This window comes from Quercus lobata, chromosome 5 (assembly GCF_001633185.2).
Source record: "Quercus lobata isolate SW786 chromosome 5, ValleyOak3.0 Primary Assembly, whole genome shotgun sequence".
NCBI classification, from domain to species: Eukaryota; Viridiplantae; Streptophyta; class Magnoliopsida; order Fagales; family Fagaceae; genus Quercus; species Quercus lobata.
In genome coordinates, this window is record NC_044908.1 from 29,844,711 (window position 1) to 29,867,034 (window position 22,324).

Sequence of the window (22,324 nt, forward strand, 5' to 3'; positions counted from 1 at the left end):
AGAAATTATGTGAGTTTTCACATCTTAAATTTAGAAAATAAAAATAGCAAAATGTAAAAATATAATATTTAGTGACACTTTTCGTTTAAATTTATTTAATTTTCCTTAAAGGGTCAATCACATATGTTTAATTGTAATCATAAAAAAAATTATTATATATATAATGTATTAATTAATGTTATATAAAAATTAAGTAACTTAAAGTTTATTTACTTAATTAACTAAAATTACTATTTTTTTTTTCTAATCATAATTATCACAAAAAGGAAAAAAAAAAGAAAAAAGAGCTTAATTCAGGTGACTTGTTTTCACTTTTCATTGGGCCCCACTCCCCAAAACTGTTTCTTGCCATTCTTATCTCTTTCACGTGGGATTGTCTTGGCTTATTCTCTCTAGTTTTTTTTTTTTTTTAAATTGCTCTCTCTAGTCTTATCAATTAACAAATCCCAAAATTCTCACATTCAAAACTTTATCCTCACCATCAATTCCTCTTTAGCTTTCTATCTTCTCTCTTCTTGTCTTCAGTCTGATACTTTGTTCCTTTTTCGTCTCTTTCTTCATTTTGGTTAGCTCCAAGAATGCCTACAAAACATCTCTTCGAAAATGCATGATTCAACTTTTATTCCAGAAAAATCTAATGCCAGCGTAAGTTTGCTCTCCATTTTCCATTACTATATTACTTCATTCTCTCTAACCTCTAATCTCTATCAAAAGCGTAAGTTTGTTCCTTCACTCTTTTTTCTTCTTTCAGGATTAGTAGGATATTGATTTCGAGATTAGAGAGGGTGTTGGTTTTAGGACATAAATTTTGGGATTGGAGAAGGTAACAGAGTCTTTCCCTTTTGTTTCAGGGTTATGCGCAAGAAAAAATAACACAAATTAAAGTTTCTGACTTTGTCTTTGTTTGAAACTTACGCGTAAAAGTTAATTCCTTTGTGGGTTTGTTTAATCTTTTAGTCAAGTTTTTACATACCCAGTTGGATTTTCTCTTCTGGGTCTTCTTTATTTGGATAGATTTAGTGTTTTTCTATGGATTCCCTAAAATTTATTAGGGAAATGAAATAGAATCGTTTTTTTAATTTTAATTTTGTCGGCATTGTGTTTTTAAGACTGAGGCTTTCTTGCATGTGTTTGTTGCATTGTTCAATTGGCAGTGTGTAACCTAGGTTTCTTGTCCAAAGGGGTTGAATTGGGGTGAATTTGCATTGGATGGTTTTAGAGTCCATCTATTTCTCTTTATGCTTTCAAGTTCAAGCATGCCTTTGTGTTAGAATGTAATGTAATCTCTCTGAATTTATGTCTTCAATAAAACTTATTGAACTCCGAGCTATGTTGTATTATTAACGAATTCATTCATAAAAAACTAAAAACGGACAGAAATAAAGTTTCTCTTCCTTTATAGGTGTGGAATCCTTTCAATAAACTGAAACTTGGAAAGGGACAATAAACTAGCAAAATTGTTAATAAACTGAGTGATTAACAATATCTACTCAGTTTCCTAGCTAGTACTATTTATCTACCTTGATTAACAACACCACCATGAATGATGCATGCTCTTTTAAGTACAAAGTACTATGAACCTACCAAAATAGGGGTTGGTAGTCACTTCTGATATGGGGTTTTCTCTTTAATCTTTGAAGCTCTTTGATCAGTAGGAGGGTTCTGTTTTGTCTTGTCTTGTCGTTCCTTACAAACAGTTCTTCCCTATAATTAGGTTTGCTAAATGGGGTTGGTGATGCTTTGTGCCGAGTAGGTTAAGCATGGATAAGAAAAGCAAGTTTTGTTTATATATAGGTGAAACTGCTATCAAAACTAAAGGAATTCGAGGGTTGAATGAAGATTTGCATATTTTGCAAATGTAGGTTTTGATTCTTAGGAGCTAGACCTAGAAGAAATAAAGGGTTACACACTTACACGTGCATCCTTACAATAATTCAAAATTTGGTATACTTTTTGAACCATGCATACGTGTCCTTTCTTCTAGCCATTCATAAGTACTACATATTCAAATGGTTACATTCGGTTTTGATTTGACTGATATCTGTGGATTGAAAATAATTTTAAGCCCTAATAATAAGTCCAAGTTATAAGATTGAAGTTTTGTGGTGGATTGATTTACAATCCCCTATGGCTATGAATCAAGAAAACAAGTATGGTTGATTGAAAAGAACATATGTGTGAAATAAGATTAGATATCCACTTTCTATCAAAAATAAGATTAGATATCCATTTAATCCAATCAATTAGCATATCACATAATATCGGGTGGAGGGAGTACTATCTATTTTGGTTTTGTGGCAATAAAACTACTAAAAACTCCATTTGAGTTAACATATACCAACGTGTTATGTTTTTTCTATTTTCTCTTCTTGAGTTTTGAAAAACAAATTGACCGAAAATTGGAAACACTAGAAAAAATTATGAAAATTCGTGTCTATTTATGCGTAGCAACCAAAATGATGAGAGATAGTCAAACACAACATTTATTTGTGTCATTTTTTGTCATATGGTGAGTGATAGAGAGAAAAAAATAGCAGATACATGTGAAAATAATTATCTGCTACTAACAATAAGCCTCTTTATCAAGTTATAGTAAAAGTTATGATAAATGATGTAGCCCTAGACCTAAAAGAACTCAAATGATAAATGATAAATACCGACTAGGAAGGTTTGATGTTGATGTCTAGTGCAATCTAGCTAGGATTGAAAAGTAAGTTTTCAAGTCAAACATTACATATATAGTGATCCTGCATATCGTTTTTCTTATTATGGGTAGAGAATGGTACTGTAATTTTTAAATTTCAAATCTAGAAGCTCTAACTTTTATATTCCTAAACATTATGTAGTATGTATTCACAAACTAATACAATAAAATATTAAAATAACCACTTTATAGATATCATGAGAAAAACTCTTTACAATCGAAAGGTATTGTACATTTAACCCAATTTTTAAAATAAATACAAAGTTTGCATGAAGAAATTAAAGAGTTATATTATATTCATTTACACATACAATTTAAGTCAAATTATTACAAGATTACCAATAAAGCTAAAGGATAAATTCAAAAGTACAAATGCATGGAACTGTGCTGCACTATCTATAAATTGGTTTTGTATACATCTCAAATAGTGATCCTTAAAAGGCTGACAAGTACAGAAAAAGAGACGTGTTAATGTTTGATTTCTTTGTTTTTCTACCATTATATAATTTGATTTCATTTTATGTTATGTCTTGTCCAATATGGTTGTTACATGGACGGTAGTAAGGCCATTCGACTATTTACATGGACCACTCTCATTTATTTATAATCTGATGATAATTATCAAAATGTTATACACCTACCAATAACATATTTTATATACCAGAGAAAATTTCTATCAAAATATATATATGCAAAGAGAGCAACTTGAATTTGAGTTGAGTTGAGAGCATACCTGTTTATATATATAAACAGGTATGCTCTCACTCAAATTCAAGTTGCTAAACAGGTATGCTCTCAACTCAACTCAACTCAAATTCAAGTTGCTCTCTTTGCAAATTTCAGATAAAATCCTCACTACATCTATTTACTTAATGTCATCTTGCTAGTATAAACAGGTATGCTCTCAACTCAAATTCAAGTTGCTCTCTTTGCAAATTTCAGATAAAATTCTCACTACATCTATTTACTTAATGTCATCTTGCTAGGGTAATTTGGTTTGGAAGTCAATGTTCCATTAAAAAATAGATTGCCTACAGTAGCAATCCATCACTCAGTTTATTGAGATTTTGCTTGTTTATTGAGAAAATATCTGAAACTTGGTCTAGAGTTAGAAATTGCTTTTAAATATTTGTCTCTTTAACTGATTTGTCAAGTTTTTGGAAGTTGCCATCTGTGTTCTGCTTAGACTGCTTTAGCTTATTGTCCTTTTTCCATGGCATTGTGGCCTTTGTTATTGCAAGGGATTGTTCTAATTGCTCTCTATCATAATTTTCAGCTTCTAAGTGGGTCAAGGGGAAGCAATTGGAAGAAGTTGTGGCCATTAAAAACACGTGAGTTCTGCCAATATATGATTTGTTGCTCAGTTCATCTTGTCTGTGATTTGGGTTTTCTCATATATGCTTGTATATCCACCCAATTTCTTGGCTTAGCTACTACCTATATGTGATTTGCTTGTTTGTTCTTATGCTTGAAACGTTTTGTGTTTTGGGTTTTGGATGGCCAATATTTGGTGCTGTTGCAGGCCATTTAGGAAAGGGACGTTTGTTGTGCACATAAAGTGTAACTTGATATGTAGCTACACTCCCTGCAATATTGTTTTCAATTACATCAACATGGTCAATTCTAGTTAGGAACCATAACTCACTGAAATTAAAAGGGAAATAGAAACAAAAGCACACACTGATTTTAAACTGCATAGAAAGTCAACCACACAAATTTGGCTGATTGATTCTTGGACTGAGTTATTATCTGCATTATGTGTCTCCACTAGAAAATCCAATTAGATAGGATTCTGGAAAATTTTATGGGCCACTTGCCCTAATTGAAGGTACATCTACCAAAGTACAGTATATCTTTGTTTACTCATATTGTTTAATGTTTGTACGCTACATAATATATATATACACACACACACACACACCCCCTTTTTAATAGATTTGATAAGTGTTGAACATATGATATTTGTTTTATTATAATTGTTCTTTATTATTAAATCAAAACATCAATGCTTTTCTTTTTTGTGTAGACATAAAATTCAATCCTAATTCTTTTATTCAACAACAACAAAAACTCATTTTATCAATTGAACTAATTAGGAATAATAATACACTTAAGTTTCAATTATGAACCAAAAAATTATTGAAGTGTGCATAAGGTTTTGGAATAGAAACGTAAAACATTTTATCAATTATTTTAATCTTATATTAGATTATATGAGTGGCTTATGGTATTTGCGCATGTAACTTGTTGTCAATGCTTAGTTTGACTGTTATTTCAATGATTATATAGTAAAAAGAAGCAAAAAATTATAAACCCCAAAAAATGCCAACACTAACGACAATTAAGTTTTAGTTCCAAAACTTTTGGGTCGATTATGGATTATCAATAGACTAATCAAGATCTGCCATCTGTGTTTTTTTAATTTAATTTAATTTAATTTAATTTTATTTTTAAATTTAAATTTAAATTTTTAATGTCATTCTATATCATGTTCAAATTATATTATATGTTCACTTCCTTAATTGATATGTCCATTTTTTTATTGTTTCCTTAACTTGAATAAACTCATTCTTTTTTATTAGAATATCAATCTCTCTTTTAAGCACATGACCAAACTGTTCAAACACTCTCACTTATATTTTCATTTATAAGACCGTCTTAATTTTAATAAATAATTAAAAAAAAACATATAAAAGATGTAAAAAAAAAAAAAAAAAAATGTTAATGCCTGGGATACTTATCAAACCACCAATGGATTAATAATTGTTCCAATCCAACCTAATTTTATTGATCCACTTGATTTCAGCTGGATGCAAATCACAGATCAAGGCATCTTCAAGCCCCATGTTTCACTATAGTGCTAGTGGTCGATAATTGTCCAAGTTTCCAAGATTAAAATATTAAAAAGATAGATGGAAAAAGAGAAAGAGAGAGAAATTTGGACTGTAGAGTGAAGATGGGCATCATGAATTAGGATAATACTAATTAGCAGTTTGCAAAAACAATTTTGTCATATTAGAATGAGATTATTTTTATTGACTTATTTGGTTAAAAAAATATAAAAATACAACTTTATAAGAAGAAGAAAAAAAAAAGTGAACCTTTAAAAGGTTATATATGACTTAAAAAAAAATAAAGGATATGCATAAGCAGCACAATTATTAGTGCCAAGTTGGATTTTGCATTGTCAAGTTTCTTAGGAAATATTAGTGCTCATAGTAGTTTGACTAGGGTGGTCCATCACTTAAAAAAAGCCAAAGTCGATATTGACAGAATAGGCATAATATTATTTTGTAAAACTTTTTGATTTTTTCTATCATTATTTTTAAAAAATAAGGTTAAAATCCTTATTTTTCATTATCATATATTGTTTCCATCCTAATTTATAAATTTTAGTTTGAATGGTATAAATATATATATATTTTAAGAAGAGAATGGTATAATTATTAGTGAAATGGTACAATACCTTTTTTGTAACCAAAGTTTACCCACTTGAATGTCCCCCCCAAAGTAAAATACTACGTTTTCTTCCAGAAGTAAATAGATTTCTTGTGCTGGCCAACTTGGCCTTGTAATCTATATATATAACTTAAGTCAAAACTCTAATATTTTCTTGGTCTTTATTCTTTATAGAAAGTCTCAGAAAGAAATGCTAGAAACAGAAATAAAGAGGGAACGGTTGACAAACACATTCATAGATGTGGAAGCAAGTCGCTTGCAGTTAGGGTGGATGAGGCGGTGTGTTATTTCAATTTTTCAAAAGCTTAGTATATTACTTGTTTTTTTGATAAGTAATAAGTTTATTGATATCAAAAAGGGGAGCACCCTAGTACACAGGGAGTGTACAAGGGGTCAAACAATCTAGAACAAAAATTACAAGAATCTAGGAAATCAAGAAAAGATAAAAATGATTGGTTCCGCAATGTGGCCACCCAATCCATTAAAGTTCTAAAGAAAAATAGCTTCAAGTCTGATATTGATCTCTCCTTATCTTCAAAGCACCTACTATTTCTCTCTCCAAAGACACCACAATAAGAAATGGGGAACAATCAACCATATATACCCATTTCGATGACAACCGAATCTGCCTTGCCAACATGCTAAAAGCCCCACTACAAATTGCGGCATAACCCAGTTCACTCCAAACAATCCGAACACCATAGCCCACATATCCATTGCAACCGGACAATGAAGAAAAAGATGATCAACCGATTCACCATTACACTTGCACATGTAGCACCAATCCAATATCCAAACCTTCCTTTTTTGTAAATTGTCAATCGTTAAGCACTTCCCCAAAGCAGCAATCCAAACAAAGAAAGCTACTTGAGAAGGAATCTTCTGTTTCCAAATACTTTTCCAAGGAAAGCAATAGTCATTAGAGTCCACTAAGAGACTATAATAGTCTTTAACCAGGAAGCCCTTCTCTCTATCAAGTTTCCAGCACATCTTATCCTCACCAAACTCTTTCACCAAAGCAACATAAATGGAATCCATGAAACCAGCCAGTGCCTCTAATTCCCGAGCATGCACACCCCTAAAGAAACTTACATCCCAAAAAAGGACTCCATTATCAAGCTTCATAAGCTCAGCCACACTAACCTCCTTGTCTCGGCAAACTCTAAACAATTTAGGATAGCTGACATTGGAAAGCAAATTAATCAGAGACGGAAAAATGGAAGTCATATTCCTAAGCTGACACAACTCTACTATGATACCCGCTTCAATTCAAAGACAAAACAGTGGGTACACCCTGATTGCGAACATACATATGTATGAATATCAGCGCATGCCTTGAGTTTGCAAAACTAGAATATATGTATTTTATTCTATATATGTTTGCAAAACTAGAACATATGTATTTCTGATAGTTTCTATTGTTTGAAATGATAGCAAGAGATGTTGAGAGTACAAGATGAGCATTGTAGCACTCCTAAAGCACAGCCTTTGACCGAAGAGGAGATATCTATGATGGTTCTTAAGCTGAGATCTGGCTATGTAAAGGGACTTGGCATGAGGCCTTCCTCATTTCTTAGGACTCCTGCTCATCTTCCTCAACTCAGTATATTCAACAACTCGAGGGTCGAGTAGTAGAGCTCTAGGATGCAAACTTTAGGCTAGAGGAGAAGATGGATTGCATCATACAATATTTGAGGAGCAAGAGTGACAGTGACATTTGTGGCAGTGTGGGGAGCTCATCTACTAACTAGAACACACCTTGGTTAGTGTTTTATTTTCCTGCCTAAAAGCATTAGTATTGGGGTTTGTATATGGTATATGTTGCTATATTTTAGCATAAAAACACAAAAACTAGCATTACCCGGTCTCTCAATTGTAAAAATTTTTACATTGTGCTATAGTAACCTCTTATATGTATGAGGGTACCGTAGCACAATTGTGTTTTTTGTTTAATGGTGGTGGTGGGTTTTTTGTTTGTGGTGGTGGTTGGATTTTTTGTTTAATGGTAGTGGTGGGTTTTGTGTTAATGATGGTGGCTGGATTTTTTGTTTATTGTGTGGTTGGGTTTTTTGTGTTTATGATGGTTGTTGGGTTTTTTGTTTAATGTTGGTGGTGTGTTATTTATTTATTGTGATGGCTGGGTTATTTGTTTATTGTGATGGCTGGGTTTTTTGTTTATGGTAGTGACTGTGTTTTTGTGTTAATGGTGGTGACTGTTTTTTGTTTAATGGTGGTGGTGGGTTTTTTGTTTATGGTGGTGGCTGAGTTTTTTGTTTAATGTTGGTGGTGAGTTTTTTGTTTATGGTGGTGGCTGAGTTTTTTGTTTAATGTTGGTGGTGGGTTTTTTGTTTATGGCAGTGGCTGAGTTTTTGTGTTAATGGTGGTGGTTGTGCTTTTTGTTTAATGGTGGTGGTTGGGTTTTTTGTTTATGGTAGTGGCTGGGTTTTTGTGTTAATGGTGGTGGCTGTGCTTTTTGTTTAATGGTGGTGGTGGGTTTTTGTGTTAATGGTGGTGGCTGGGTTTTTGTGTTAATGGTGGTGGCTGTGTTTTTTGTTTAATGGTGGTGGTTGTTTGTTAATGGTAGTGGCTGGGTTTTTGTGTTAATGGTGATGGCTATGCTTTTTGTTTAATGGTGGTGGTTGGGTTTTTTGTTTATGGTAGTGGCTGGGTTTTTGTGTTAATGGTGGTGGCTGAGTTTTGTTTAATGGTGGTTGGGTTTTTTGTTTATGGTAGTAGCTGGGTTTTTATGTTAATGGTGGTGGCTGAGTTTTTTGTTTAATGGTGGTGGGGGGTTTTTTGTTTATGGTGGTGCCTATGGTTTTTGTTAGGAATACATTCCTACCAGCACATTGTTAGGAATATGAAATAATTGTTATAATCTGTCTAGTTAGGTAGTTAGCTAGTTGGTTGAGATTAAGATGAGTTAGTTAACTAGCCAATTATCTTGACCTATGTGGGCCAATAACATTAGCGCTAGTCTCTTATAAATACATGATTGTAATTTAACATTAGATATCAATGAAGAATTAACCAATCGCTTAGTGCATTAGTGCATCTTTCTCTCTTAATCTCTTTCTTTCTCTATGGAGGGTGACTAACTCGAATTAAGGGAATTTTTCCACCATTGTCATACACTCCCATACAATTCCTATCCATCCTTGTTAGGAACCACTAAGTTCCTAACACACATACGGCGAGTACAGCAAAAAAACTCACACCGGGTACATCTTGGATTCTTAATAAGATAAAAGATATCTGGATCCAACTTCACCTCCCCTAATCTCAACACTACTCAAACCCCACCGCCACATCTCTCTTGTCCCCTTCCTTGTTAGTTATTACTCTCTATCATCAACTGTTTTGATAAATACCACTACCCACAAACTCTCAACAAAAAGGGTTCAAAAACCCAACATTTTTCTACACCACCAAAGACTCAGATTCCATCAAAACCCTCCAAAAAGTCCTTAACTCTCTCTCACAAACACACCAATATAGAGACACAGGCCTTATTCATGGCTTTGATCGCATCTCCACCATCCAATCCCAAACCCCACCAATTTTCTCCTCTCCACCGTGCAACCCGGCTACCAGGACAAGCTGAATTAGTCCTTTCCCGTGCCATGTTCAACACTTCTATGGTCCTAAATTCTGGTCACTATATTTCAATGTCTAAGAAGCTTTTACTAAACACAAAATTCTCCACCCATCTACGTAAAAATGCCAATAGAACTGTCCCGCATATAACTAGTGCAGCATTAGTAGAAGCAGCAGAGCCAAAACCAGAGCCAGAGGCAGCAAAGTTTAGGAGAATTTTGTTATCGGACGTGGTCGTGAATCATCAAAGGAGAGTCTTTTTTGGGAGGAAATGGAATGCTGATGACTTGGCCAAAGCTTCCGCCGTTTTGGCAATGCATTACCTTTGTCTTTTCGCACCATTTCAATTCAATTGGAGTGCACTTTTGGTGGCTGTGGCACTGTGGGTTGTAACAGGTCTTTTTGGTCTTACTTTATCATTTCATAGGAATCTCTCACACAGGAGTTTCAAGGTTCCTAAATGGCTTGAGTATTTCTTTGCCTATTGTGGTGTTCAGGCACTTCAGGTTAGTAGAATTTCATTGTTTTGGTTACTGTCTAATTGATAGTTTTATAAAATGTTCATGTTTTAACACTTCTAACAACTTTTGTTGTTTTTCTTTGGGGTTGCAGGGCAGCCCATTTGACTGGGTGAGCACACATAGGTACCACCACCAGTTTGTTGATTCTGAGAGAGACCCACATAGTCCCACTGCTGGATTTTGGTTTAGTCACATGAGTTGGATCTTTGATACCACTTCTATGAATGAAAGGGTATGAATCAATAATATATTCTTACTCAAACTCAAACATGGACTAATGATAGTGTATTTTGGGTTTTGTAGATTAATATTGTTTCTGGTATGTTATGCAGTGTGGAGGACCAAACAATGTTGGAGATTTACGGAAGCAGCCATTCTACAGGTTTCTTGAAAAGACTTACTTTATTCATCCAATTGCACTTGGTGCTCTTCTATATGGCTTTGGAGGATTCCCCTTCCTAGTGTGGGGAATGGTAAGCAAGATTGTCTTATATTCTCTTCTTAAAATTATATTCTATTGAATTCTTAGGGACTAGATGGATGTTTAAAATCTCTAACCATAATGTTCATAGGGTCTTTACTAAATTGGTAAAGAGAAAATTTTTGGTCAATTGTAAGAATAAATCAGGTGTCACACTCACACGTGTAGCACAATCCTATGCCACTAGGATGTAATCTAAAGATGACTCATGAGTCATGACTACTTGTTATGGCGGCGACTTAGTACTTTATTATTTTTTCTTTCTCTTTTTTGCCTTTTTTGAGGAGGAAGGGGAAATTACCTTTACGAAAGTTAAATAGGGGTTTAACCTTGTAATTTGTCCACTACTCTTGAGCACTAGAATGACACAGACAAGATACGTGTCTAAAAATGACCACATGTCAGTCTTTTGTCGCATTTAACTCTGTTCAATGCATTGACCAGAAGTCTTTCCAATTTTTAATAAAAGCTTAATTGTTGTCACTTTGCCATTGTAGGGCGTGAGGGTTGTATGGATGTACCACTTCACTTGGCTGGTAAATTCAGCTGGCCATGTCTGGGGAAAGCAACGATGGAAAACTGGCGATTTGTCTAGGAACAATTGGTATCACAACTTTTTGAAGTCTAAGATATACAGTGTATAATACTTCAAACAAATTAAAATTTGGCAACTTATTTATGGTTTTGGAATTTGTGATTATTTAGGTGGTTGGCATTACTTACATTTGGAGAGGGGTGGCATAATAACCACCATGCTTTTGAGTATTCAGCTAGACATGGCTTAGAATGGTGGGAGCTCGACTTGACTTGGTATGTAGTAAAATTTCTACAAGCTATTGGATTGGCAACTGATGTGAAGGTACCAACAGAGGTTCAGAAGCAAAGGATGGCCATTTAAACGTGGGCTTTATACATGTGCTTGTATGAGAGTGTGAGGTGCTTGTATGAGAGTGTGAGATGCTTGGTTAGGCAATTGAATTTGGCCATTTTTTGTTTGTGTCAAATTTCATACTGAATGATAAATATATTGTGGATGCTATAGTTATTACATAATTAGCTCGTAATTCCATGCATATGTATGGATATACTTAAAAGATATACATTAAGATGTATTGTATAATTATTACATATATAATTTAAATATTATTGATAGTCGTTCTTATATATTTTTTTAACTCTTTAAAAAGTCTTGTAAGAATATTACTGAGTAGAAAATGTAAATTGTCCATTTTAATTTTTAATTTTTTTATGTTCATTAATTCTAGATTTTTTGGTTTTTATACGCAATAACTCACTTAGATAAATATGTATGATGTGGTTTCACATTTGACTCAAAAACTTAAGAAATAAAAACCTTTATAAAAATAAATAATTTAGGACATATGACGCACAATTGGACTTCAATTGTAGAATTTAATTGGATTTTTTCTAAACTTTACCTATATATATATATATGTATATATATATATATATATATATATATATAGATGTATACAAATCATATTTGTTATCCATCTTGTTTCTCATCTTGTTAAAATCAGTATCTAAATAGAAGTAGATGTAATTTATTGAATATGATCAAATAATTCATTATATACAAAAAGGATCGTTGAAGGAATAGAGAGACAAAAAAATAGCTGTTGAACAGGTGTAACCATATTCTTGACAAACTCTACTAATCTTACTACCTTGACCAATAGAGATGGAATGGTCGTGTATGATTAATAACAAGATGAAAATATCATTTTTGTTTCTATATTTTGAGTTCATAGTTAATTTGATCATTATATTTTGGTAACAGTTAATTTAGTCCCTATTATTTTGAACTTGCACTTAATTTGGTCTCTACCCTAAATTCACTAACAAAAAATGCATATGTGACACACTAGGAGCTAATTTGAGATTAAAAAATGCGACATCAGAATTTGATTAAAAGAATTAATTTATCAATTTTCAAAAAAAAAAAAAAAAGAAAAAAGAAAAAAGAAAAAAGAAAAAAGAAAAAAGAATTAAAAAAAACATGAATTCAAATTTGGAAAAAATTTGAGTACTAACCCTACTCATTCTTATTAGGACCTTCTATTGGTTGTTGCACACTAGGACCTTGTTCCATTGGTTTTGGTGTCATATCATTTGTGGGGAATAAATTATGCAACATCCCACAAAAAACAACATATTCATTCAAGTTTACTTGCACATAACTACTCCTACTTTCAGTTGATGTTGTGGTAGATGTTGATTCACCATGGAAAACCCAAGTTCTGTAATTGTTAAGAATTTCATATGAGTATTGGCGATCACCTACAGCATCTTCCATTAATGCATATACTAAGAGTTACACCATCAACATATTCTTGTGACTTGCAAGTCATTTGTCCAAATTTAAATTTGGACAAATGACTTGCAAGTCACACTTACGTATGAGTGTTGATGCGAGCATCTCACATATAGACTCAAATTTTTAAATATATATAAAATAAATAAAATAAAACCTTTAAGAATTTTTGAAAACACTAAAATATGTCAATATAAAATTCTCAAGAATCATGTAATAGAAGTCCCTAAGAGAAAATGAAATTGACAACATCATGAACAATAATCATCCAAGTATACACAGTACACACTCAACACTCCCATATGAATATGTAAACCACCTTATAACACTATGCAATCCACCCACTTGCACCAATTCAACAACCCACCACAAAGTAGAAATTGAACATCTCATTGTAGATTTAAAAAATTATTTAAGCAGCAAATTCTTACAATGCTCAATAGACCACACGCCTCTTTAGAAGAAAGCCAAAATTACCACAATCAAGAATGCTTCCCTTGCAAAAGCTAATGATATTTTACAGTGGATTTATCAATACAGTAGAGTAATAGTTGTACTTCCTTTTGGTTAACAAAGATGCATTAAAACACTACACTGCAGAAATGCGGGAATTAGTTACAGGGGAAATGCTAATAGAGCTGTCAAAAGCAAGAACATCCAAAATAGAGGGAGGGAGGTTACAAAATAAATAAAACGTTCCTCCTGCAATCTACCCATTTTTGCCAGTGAGTCAGTAGCCTTGTTGGCCTCCCTGTAGCAGTGGAGGAGATAATAGTCATATTTTACTTAGGGGTATCAAATGGGTGGGTTTGGGTAGGTTTGGGGTGGGCATAATTGGGTTAAGTATATAAAACCCATTTACCCATTAAAACCCATTTAACTAATTGCTTCTGACCCAAATCCAACCTAACCCAATTATTATGGGTAAACCCTAACTCACCCAATTACCCAATTATCAAAATTACCAAAATGCCATGAAAGTGAAAACCCTAACACTTTCTTGGATTCCCTTTTCCACTCTACTTTCCCAAAAAATCAAATTAAACAAAAGATACAAGCTTGAAAAGAAAATCGCTTCAAATTGGATCATCCTTCTCCTTTTATTTTCCCACACTTTCTCGGCATGCAAATAGCACTATCTAAACAACAAAATTTATTTATTTTTTTAAGAAAAACATAAAAGGGGCCTTATTTATTAAGCATTTAGCTTCCATTTCCTGCATTTTCTTCACACTGTAAGAAGCGAATATGGTTCCTAAGAAGCGAGACTCGGTGGTCTGAGACCAAAAAAAAAAAAAAAATGCAGATCGAAACCAGATCAGAAAAACTAGAAAAACAAACAGATCGGAAATATGAGAAAAATGAGCAGAAAACTAGATCAGAAAAAGAGCAGAAATATGAGCAACCCAGATTGAAACCAACAGATCGAGAACAACCAGCCTGAAACGCAGAGAGAGGCCGAAACCCATGCCCGAACACAAACCTGAAATGCAAACAAAACCCGAAACCCAGCCCGAAATCACGTTGAAACACAAACACAAATGTTGAAACCCATACCAAAATAGAAACACAACCCAAAACCCAACCCGAAATCCACTCTAAAACACAGACATAAACACAAACGCCGAAACCCCCACGCCGCTGCATCGAGAAATCCACTAGTCATTGTGCTGTGTTTGTTGTGCCTCATTGTTCTCTGTGAGAGCTAGAGAGAGAAAGAGAGAGAGCAAGCGAGAGAGAGAGAGAGAAGTGTTTGGAGGCCGAGAAAATGAAGGAAAATGAAAACCCTGAAACACTGAAACGTCTGACTTCTGAAGGCTGTTTTTTTTTCATGGGAAGGACTAGGTTGAATTTGGATATATTGTTTTTGGGTTAAATGGGGCTCAACGGGTTTTTAGTTAAAACCCAATAATCACTGGGTCTAATTGGGTTGATGCCCATTTAACCCAACTAATAATTGAGTGGGTTTGAGTTTAATTAAAGTGGGTGGGTTTGGGTAGGCAAATGGGTTTGGGCTTACTTTGCCACCCCTAAATTTAACTACACTAAACAATAGTTCTATTAAATTTGAGAGATTCTTTAAAATGTGACTTTTCATAGAGACACGTGATATTCAATAACATTGTTACTGGTTAAAACACATTTTATCTATTACAGGTGTCAAATTAGATATTAAGCATTTTTTTTTTTGGAGAATTATCAATTAAAAAAATTGCATTATAATGAAGTTATTAGTTTCAATATTATCAAATGTTCTTTGAAGAATAGTTAGTATGATCATAAACCTTATGTATTACCAAATAAAAACCTTGTAAAGATGGTAAAAAAAAATTAAAATTTCTTTCCTAAACAAATAATTATATACTTTTGGTAGAACATGACCATTTATAAGTGACTTGATTCATTACAAATGATGTTTGGTCTTTACTGGCGCTTCTACAGTTCTTGCTAGAATTTTTAAAATGCTGCAAAACGCCATGGTTTTAAAAATCGGACCGGGGACAAAACCCTTTTTGCCTCTGGTTCTTGGTTTAACTCGGTTTTTGTCCAGTTTTGATCGATTTTGGGGTGTTTTCTGGATTGGACTTGTGCTCGGTTCCCGGTTGAACCAATCAGACTAGTCGGTCGGATTTGGTTTTTAAAACCGTGCAAAACACCTCTCAATTAAAAAAAAAAAAAAAAAAATTAAAACAGACCTTCACACCATTTTATTTCAATCATTGGAACAAGGCTACAAAAACAAAAAACTTTAACCGAAATCAAAACTAAAAACATCAAAATGAACTCATAGTGAAACATATATATACACATGTAGAATACAGACAAACCAAACTTTAAGCAAAATCTAAACGAAAAAAAAACCCACCAAATTAACTACAATTTTAGATAGACTAGAAAATAGAGTTAAAGAGAAAGAGAGAGTTACCTAGACTATGGAGGAGATGACCAAGATTATTGAGGAGAAGGGGTGGGATTTTAGATTATTGTTTGAGTATAGGAAGAGTGAGAGAGGAAGAGAGAGAGAGAGAGAGGTGGAGAGATGGAGGGGAAGGGGAAGTGGTACGGTGGGGTGTGTGTGTGTGTGTGTGTGAGAGAGAGAGAGAGAGAGAGAGAGAGAGAGAGAGAGAGAGAGAGATGGAGAGCTGGGTATGGAGGAGATGTGGGTGAAAGTTGGTGAGGAGGGAGAAGTAATTAGTAGTGTCGGCAAGAAGGGGCGAGGCTAGGAATGGCTGCGTTAGCGTCGATGTCGGCTAGGAATGGCATCCGGGTGTGTGTGTGTGAGAGAGAGAGAGAGAGAGAATATGTGTTTGGAGGTGGGTGTAGACACTTAGTTGAAATTTTACTAGGGTAAGAGATATAGTGGCGCTTTTTGTTTGCAACGATTTAATACCACCGTATTAGATATTTCTTTTGTAATTACCTATTGTCACTATAATAGGTTTTTGTTTTATAATTAACTATTGCGACGGTTATAAAACGCCCATCCAATAATTGACCTACCCCGGCATTTTCAAAATTTCATAATAGGTTTTTATTTAGTAATTATCTATTGCAGAAGTTTTAAAATAGCATAGGAGACCCTGTATTAAAAAAAAAAATAAATAAATGGATCCAAAAAGTGTCCTATCCTGGTGCTTTCAAAAAGCTGTAACAGGTATTATTCCTTTGAAGTGCCCCTATAGACCCCAATAAAACAACGATGTTGGCCATACCTGTTGCGGTGTTTACAAAAGCGTCACTATAGGTATATGGTTTATAGCGGCAGTTATCAAAACTACCGTAATAGGGGACCTATAGGGTGTTTTTAGAAAATGATGGTAAAAAAATGCTGGTATAAACGGTTTTTATTTATTTATTTATTTATTTTTAAATGCCAATTGGATGTAAAAATGCCAGTTACACCACCTAATAACTTATTATTGAAATCTCATAGTAAGATTACATGTTTTTAACGTGCATTCCAATTTTAATGCCAATTGGATGTTGTTTACCATTCGATCGATAAACTCATCTTTTATGCATTATTTTAAATTACAAAAACTTGAATTTAAACATCTGATTGATGACATGACTATTGATCTTTAATCTCCTTGAAATTTTGCGAGCATGGAAAATAAACGAAGATAATAAAATTCAATGATGGATATTTCAAAATTAGTATCCAATTAATAATTTTTGAATGGTGTGATATTATTTATACACACACGCACTTAAACACTGAAACTAAATTATAATAAGAATGATAGGACAAAAAGGATAGTTTGTTATGCATGAATAATGTCTATAGCAAGTAAGCACGGGAGCACAAAAAGCATGAGCATGATTGCGAAGCCCGAGTTAAAGAGATGCTTTTCTATTTTTATGTAGATATGTTCAAAGAAAATCTGTTTTTTCACATAGATATGATCGCCTTCAAAAGTTCTTTCCAAAAACAGAGCAGTTCTTCTTAGTTCCTCCCCCAATATTCTATTTTGCTTATGTCAATGTGAAGCATGCTTTCGTACATTTCTCTTCCTTCATTTCTAGGGTGCGTTTGGATATCACTTATTTTGTTGAAAACTAAAAACTGAAAACAATAAAAAAATAATTTCCGGATTACTGTTCACACCAAAAACAATGTTCATTTGCCTATTTGCACTGTTCATGTCCCATGAACAGTGCAATAGGCGTTGATTTAAAAAAAAAAAAAAAAAAGATGAAAACACAGAATGTGGGATGTGGACGTTGAATCCAAACGCTACCCTAATCATTTAATTGAGGAATCTGTCCATGGTTTAGGATTATCTACATTGAACTTCCCTAGTATTGTTGCAATTTGCAATTAGTAATTGTTGTGTGCCACGTGTGAGAACAAAAGATTTTGAGTTCATTTCTCAACCAAAAAAAAAAAAATGTCATGTAGTTTGTTCATTTGAATTAGTTTATGTAGATTTTAAAAAAAAAAAAAAAAAAAAAAACCTTTTTTTTAGTTACATACCCAACTTATTTTTTAAGCCCAATAAACCAATGTAAACAAGTCATTCTAAACCAATTTTGATCGATTTTGGGGTGTTTTCTGGACTGGACTTGTGCCTGGTTCCCGGTTGAACCAGTCAGACTAGTTTGGTTTTTGAAACCATGCAAAACACCTCTCAATTAAAAAAATAAGTAAAGCAGACCTTCACACCATTTTTTTTCAATCGTTGGAACAAGGTTACAAAAACAAAAAACTTTACTGAAATCAAAACTAAAAACATCAAAATGAACTCATAGTGAGACATATATATACACATGCAGAATACAGACAAACCAAACTTTAAGCAAAATTTAAACGAAAAAAAAAAAAAAAAAAACCCACCAAATTAACTACAATTTTAGATAGACTAGAAAATAGAGTTAAAAGAAAGAGAGAGTTACCTAGACTATGGAGGAGATGACCAAGGGTTGGAGATTATTGAGGAGAAGGGGTGGGATTTTAGATTATTGTTTGAGTATAGGAAGAGTGAGAGAGGAAGAGAGAGAGAGAGAGGTGGAGACATGGAGGGGAAGGGGAAGTGGTACGGTGGGGGGTGTGTGTGTGTGTGTGAGAGAGAGAGAGAGAGAGAGAGGTGGGTATGGAGGAGATGTGGGTGAAAGTTGTGAGGAGGGAGAAGTAATTAGTAACGTCTGCAAGAAGGGGCGATGTGGGCTAGGAGTGGCTGCGTTAAAGTCGATGTCAGTTAGGAATGGCATCCGAGTGTGTGAGGTGAAGAGTTGTGTGGAGAGAGAGAGAGAGAGAGAGAGAGAGAGAGAGAGAGAGAGAGAGAGAGAGAGAGAGAGAGAGAGTGTGTGTTTGGAGGTGGGTGTAGACACTTAGTTGAAATTTTACTAGGGTAAAGTGGCGCTTTTTGTTTGTGGCGATTTAATACCACCGTATTAGGTATTTCTTTTGTAATTACCTATTGTGGCAGTTTTGAGCTGTCGTAATAAACCTTGTACAAAAGAGTTCAGTGTTTAAGTGTTGGACCTATTGCAACACTTCTAAACCGCCATAATAGGGCTTGACCTAAAAAAAATTTCTGATCTATTCTAGCGCTTTCAACACACTGTAATAGGTTTTTGTCTTATAATTAACTATTGCAACAGTTATAAAACGCCCATCCAATAATTGACCTACCTCGGCATTTTCAAAATTTCATAACAGTTTTTTATTTAGTAATTATCTCTTGCGGAAGTTTTAAAATAGTGTAGTAGACCCTATATTAAAAAAAAAAAAAAAAATAAACGAATCCAAAAAGTGACCTATCCTGGCGCTTTCAAAAAGCTGTAATAGGTATTATTCCTTAGAAGCGCCCCTATAGACCCTAACAAAACAACGATGTTGGCCATACCTGTTGCGGTGTTTACAAAAGCACCGCTATAGGTATATGGTTTATAGCGGTACTTATCAAAACTACCGTAATAGGGGACCTATAGGGTGTTTTTAGAAAACGATAGTAAAAAAACGCCGGTATAAATAGGGTTTTTTTTTAAAAATATTTTTTTTAAATGCCAATTGGATGTAAAAACGCCAGTTACACTACCTAATAACTTATTATTGAAATCTCATAGTAAGATTACATGTTTTTAACGGGCATTCCAATTTTAATGCCAATTGGATGTTATTTACCATTCGATCGATAAGCTTATCTTTTATGCATTATTTTAAATTATAAAAACTTGAATTTAAACAACTGATTGATAACATGATTATTGATCTTTAATCACCTTGAAATTTTGCGAGCATGGAAAATAAACGAAGATAATAAAATCCAATGATGGATATTTCAAAATTAGTATCCAATTAATAATTTTTGAATGGTGTGATATTATTTGTACACACACGCACTTAAACACTGAAACTAAATTATAATAAGAATGATAGGACAAAAAGGATAGTTTGTTATGCATGAATAATGTCTATAGCAAGTAAGCACGGGAGCACAAAAAGCATGAGCATGATTGTGAAGCCCGAGTTAAAGAGATGCTTTTCTATTTTTACATAGATATGTTCAAAGAAAAGCTGTTTTTTCACATAGATATGATCGCCTTCAAAAGTTCTTTCCAAAAACAGAGCAGTTTTTCTCAGTTCCTCCCCCAATATTCTATTTTGCTTACGTCAATGTGAAGCATGCTTTCGTACATTTCTCTCCCTTCATTTTTAGGATGCATTTGGATATTGTTTATTTTGCTGAAAATTAAAAACTGAAAATAATAAAAAAAATAATTTCCGGATTACTGTTCACACCAAAAACACTGTTCATTTGTCTATTTGCATTGTTCATGTCCCATGAACAGTGCAATAGGCATTGGTTTAAAGAAAAAAAAAGAAAGAAGAAGTTGAAAACGCAAAACATGGGGATGTGGACGCTGAATCCAAATGCTACCCTAATCATTTAGTTGAGGAATCTGTCCATGGTTTAGGATTATCTACATTGAACTTCCCTAGTATTGTTTGTAATTAGTAATTAATGTGTGCCACGTGTGAGAACAAAAGGTTTTGCAGTCATTTCTCAACCAAAAAAAAAAAAAAAAAAATGTCATGTAGTTTGTTCATCTGAATTAGTTTATGTAGATTAAAAAAAAAAAAAAAAATTTTTTTAGTTACATACCCAACTTATTTTCTAAGCCCAATAAACCAATGTAAACAAGTCATTCTAAATGAACGGTTATATATTATTTGCTGAAGATTGTACCATGAAATTGTGGATTTGAAGTTAGAATCTTTGGGGGTTGTGGGTGAGGATGGTATAGAGCGGATAAGGCTCATATTGATTGTGCTTAATTTATAGTGGAACCAGATTCGATTGAAGATTGATTAGAAGTTTGTTTATACCCATCACCATTTCTTTGATGGTAGTACTCACTCATTTCACATTAATGTTAAATCTCATAATGAATTTGATTAAGAAACCTGAATTTTGTTCGAGGAGAAAGCAATATGTTGCTATACTTAGTACGCACTGAATAATTATTTAGTTGGATATCTAGATGAATTTAAACTAGTAGTAAATAATGATCCTTTTGTATACTAAAAAATCACTAGTCCATTGTGAAACATGTGGCCTTTATACACGTGTGGGCTAAAAAGGGTTTTTGTTAGGGTTCAGCATGAAACTCGCCTAACTTGACCCAAATTGAAGGGTCTTGGGCGGGTTGAAAGGAAGCTTAGGTTTGGCTCGGGCCAAACTATTGGGTTTGTTTCAGGTATCGGGTCAATTTAGGATCCAACCCAACCCGCCCGATATAATGATCCTTTTGTATACTAAAAAATCACTAGTCCATTGTGAAACATGTGGCCTTTATAAACGTGTGGGCTAAAAAGGGTTTTTGTTAGGGTTCAGCATGAAACTCGCCTAACTTGACCTAAACTGAAGGGTCTTGGGCGGGTTGAAAGGAAGCTCAGGTTTGGCTCGGGCCAAACTATTGGGTTTGTTTCAGGTATCGGGTCAATTTAGGATCCAACCCAACCCGCCCGATATTTATTAGAAAAAAAAACTAGACAAATATTTGCAGACAAAATGAGAGAGAGAGAGAGAGAGAGAGAGAGAGAGATAAAAATCAATCATCATAATTTTAATTTGGCATTCACAAGAATCAATTGACATCATAAATAGGTATAGGGGCATTCACAAAACCGCTCAAACTACATGATTGCACCCAAACTGACCAAAACTACTAGCAAAATTAAGTAACTGCACTGCACTATAATTGGTTATAAACTGTCCCGCAACCACACCTATATATAATTATCTCTTTTATATTAAATATATATTAATAATTTAATAATATATGAAATAAGTGATCAGCTTAGTGTTAGTAAATTTCAGCTTCATGTTAAAACAATTTCACTTAGGTTAGATACAAAATCGAAAGTTTGAAACATCATTCACTTCTCCATCTCACAATTTCACTCTCACAAAATCAATAGTTTAAAAGTTTAATATTATTTTTTTTGTTTGTTTTGTGTATACTATATATTGGGGGATCAGCTTTGCCTCAGTTCTTCCTCAGCACTGCCCTTGGCTGACCACCACACATAATTGGCTGATTAAAACCTCCTACAAAGGGCACAATTCAAAAAGCCAATTGAAATGAGCTGTAACTGAATAGTTTCAATGCATAGGCCAATCCAGCTGCACTCCTTATGCCACAATGTCGCAACAATAAGATGGTAGGTAAACCATGGATACTTCCTGGTTAAGTAGTCAGCACTACTTATCAAATAG

At 33.7% G+C, this 22,324-nt stretch overlaps 2 protein-coding genes and 1 long non-coding RNA gene across 6 annotated transcripts in view; 2 read left to right on the plus strand and 1 right to left on the minus strand.

Moving 5' to 3' along the window:
• The window catches only part of LOC115988907, a 47,730-nt gene that overhangs the window by 22,211 nt on the left and 3,195 nt on the right, over positions 1 to 22,324 (minus strand). Inside the window, exon 5 of one of the 4 annotated variants that reach the window (XM_031112543.1) lies at positions 21,933 to 22,291. The exons of 2 other annotated variants lie outside the window; for them this stretch is intronic. In XM_031112543.1, coding sequence (XP_030968403.1) covers positions 22,173 to 22,291 — 119 coding nt within the window. In that variant the 3' untranslated portion in view covers positions 21,933 to 22,172. Of the gene's footprint in view, positions 1 to 21,932; positions 22,292 to 22,324 lie in introns of those variants that run through there. One more of the 4 variants, XM_031112544.1, reaches the window with a different exon arrangement.
• Positions 409 to 8,045, plus strand: LOC115988908. Its single transcript, XR_004091703.1, has 4 exons — positions 409 to 645; positions 752 to 823; positions 3,981 to 4,035; positions 7,598 to 8,045. It is a non-coding gene; the product is annotated as an uncharacterized LOC115988908 (long non-coding RNA).
• Positions 8,909 to 11,860, plus strand: LOC115988903 (palmitoyl-monogalactosyldiacylglycerol delta-7 desaturase, chloroplastic-like). The gene is made up of 5 exons (XM_031112539.1): positions 8,909 to 10,266; positions 10,373 to 10,513; positions 10,614 to 10,754; positions 11,260 to 11,366; positions 11,468 to 11,860. The coding sequence occupies exons 1-5, from the start codon at positions 9,679 to 9,681 to the stop codon at positions 11,658 to 11,660; spliced, it is 1,170 nt and encodes a 389-aa protein (XP_030968399.1). The 5' UTR covers positions 8,909 to 9,678; the 3' UTR covers positions 11,661 to 11,860.

Coding starts and splice junctions, on each gene's coding strand:
- LOC115988903 (XM_031112539.1), top strand. CDS start 9,679: ATGGCTTTGATCGCATCTCCACCATCCAATCCCAAACCCCACCAATTT. Junction 10,514..10,613: donor CCACTTCTATGAATGAAAGG/GTATGAATCAAT, acceptor TATGTTATGCAG/TGTGGAGGACCAAACAATGT. Junction 11,367..11,467: donor GATTTGTCTAGGAACAATTG/GTATCACAACTT, acceptor GTGATTATTTAG/GTGGTTGGCATTACTTACAT.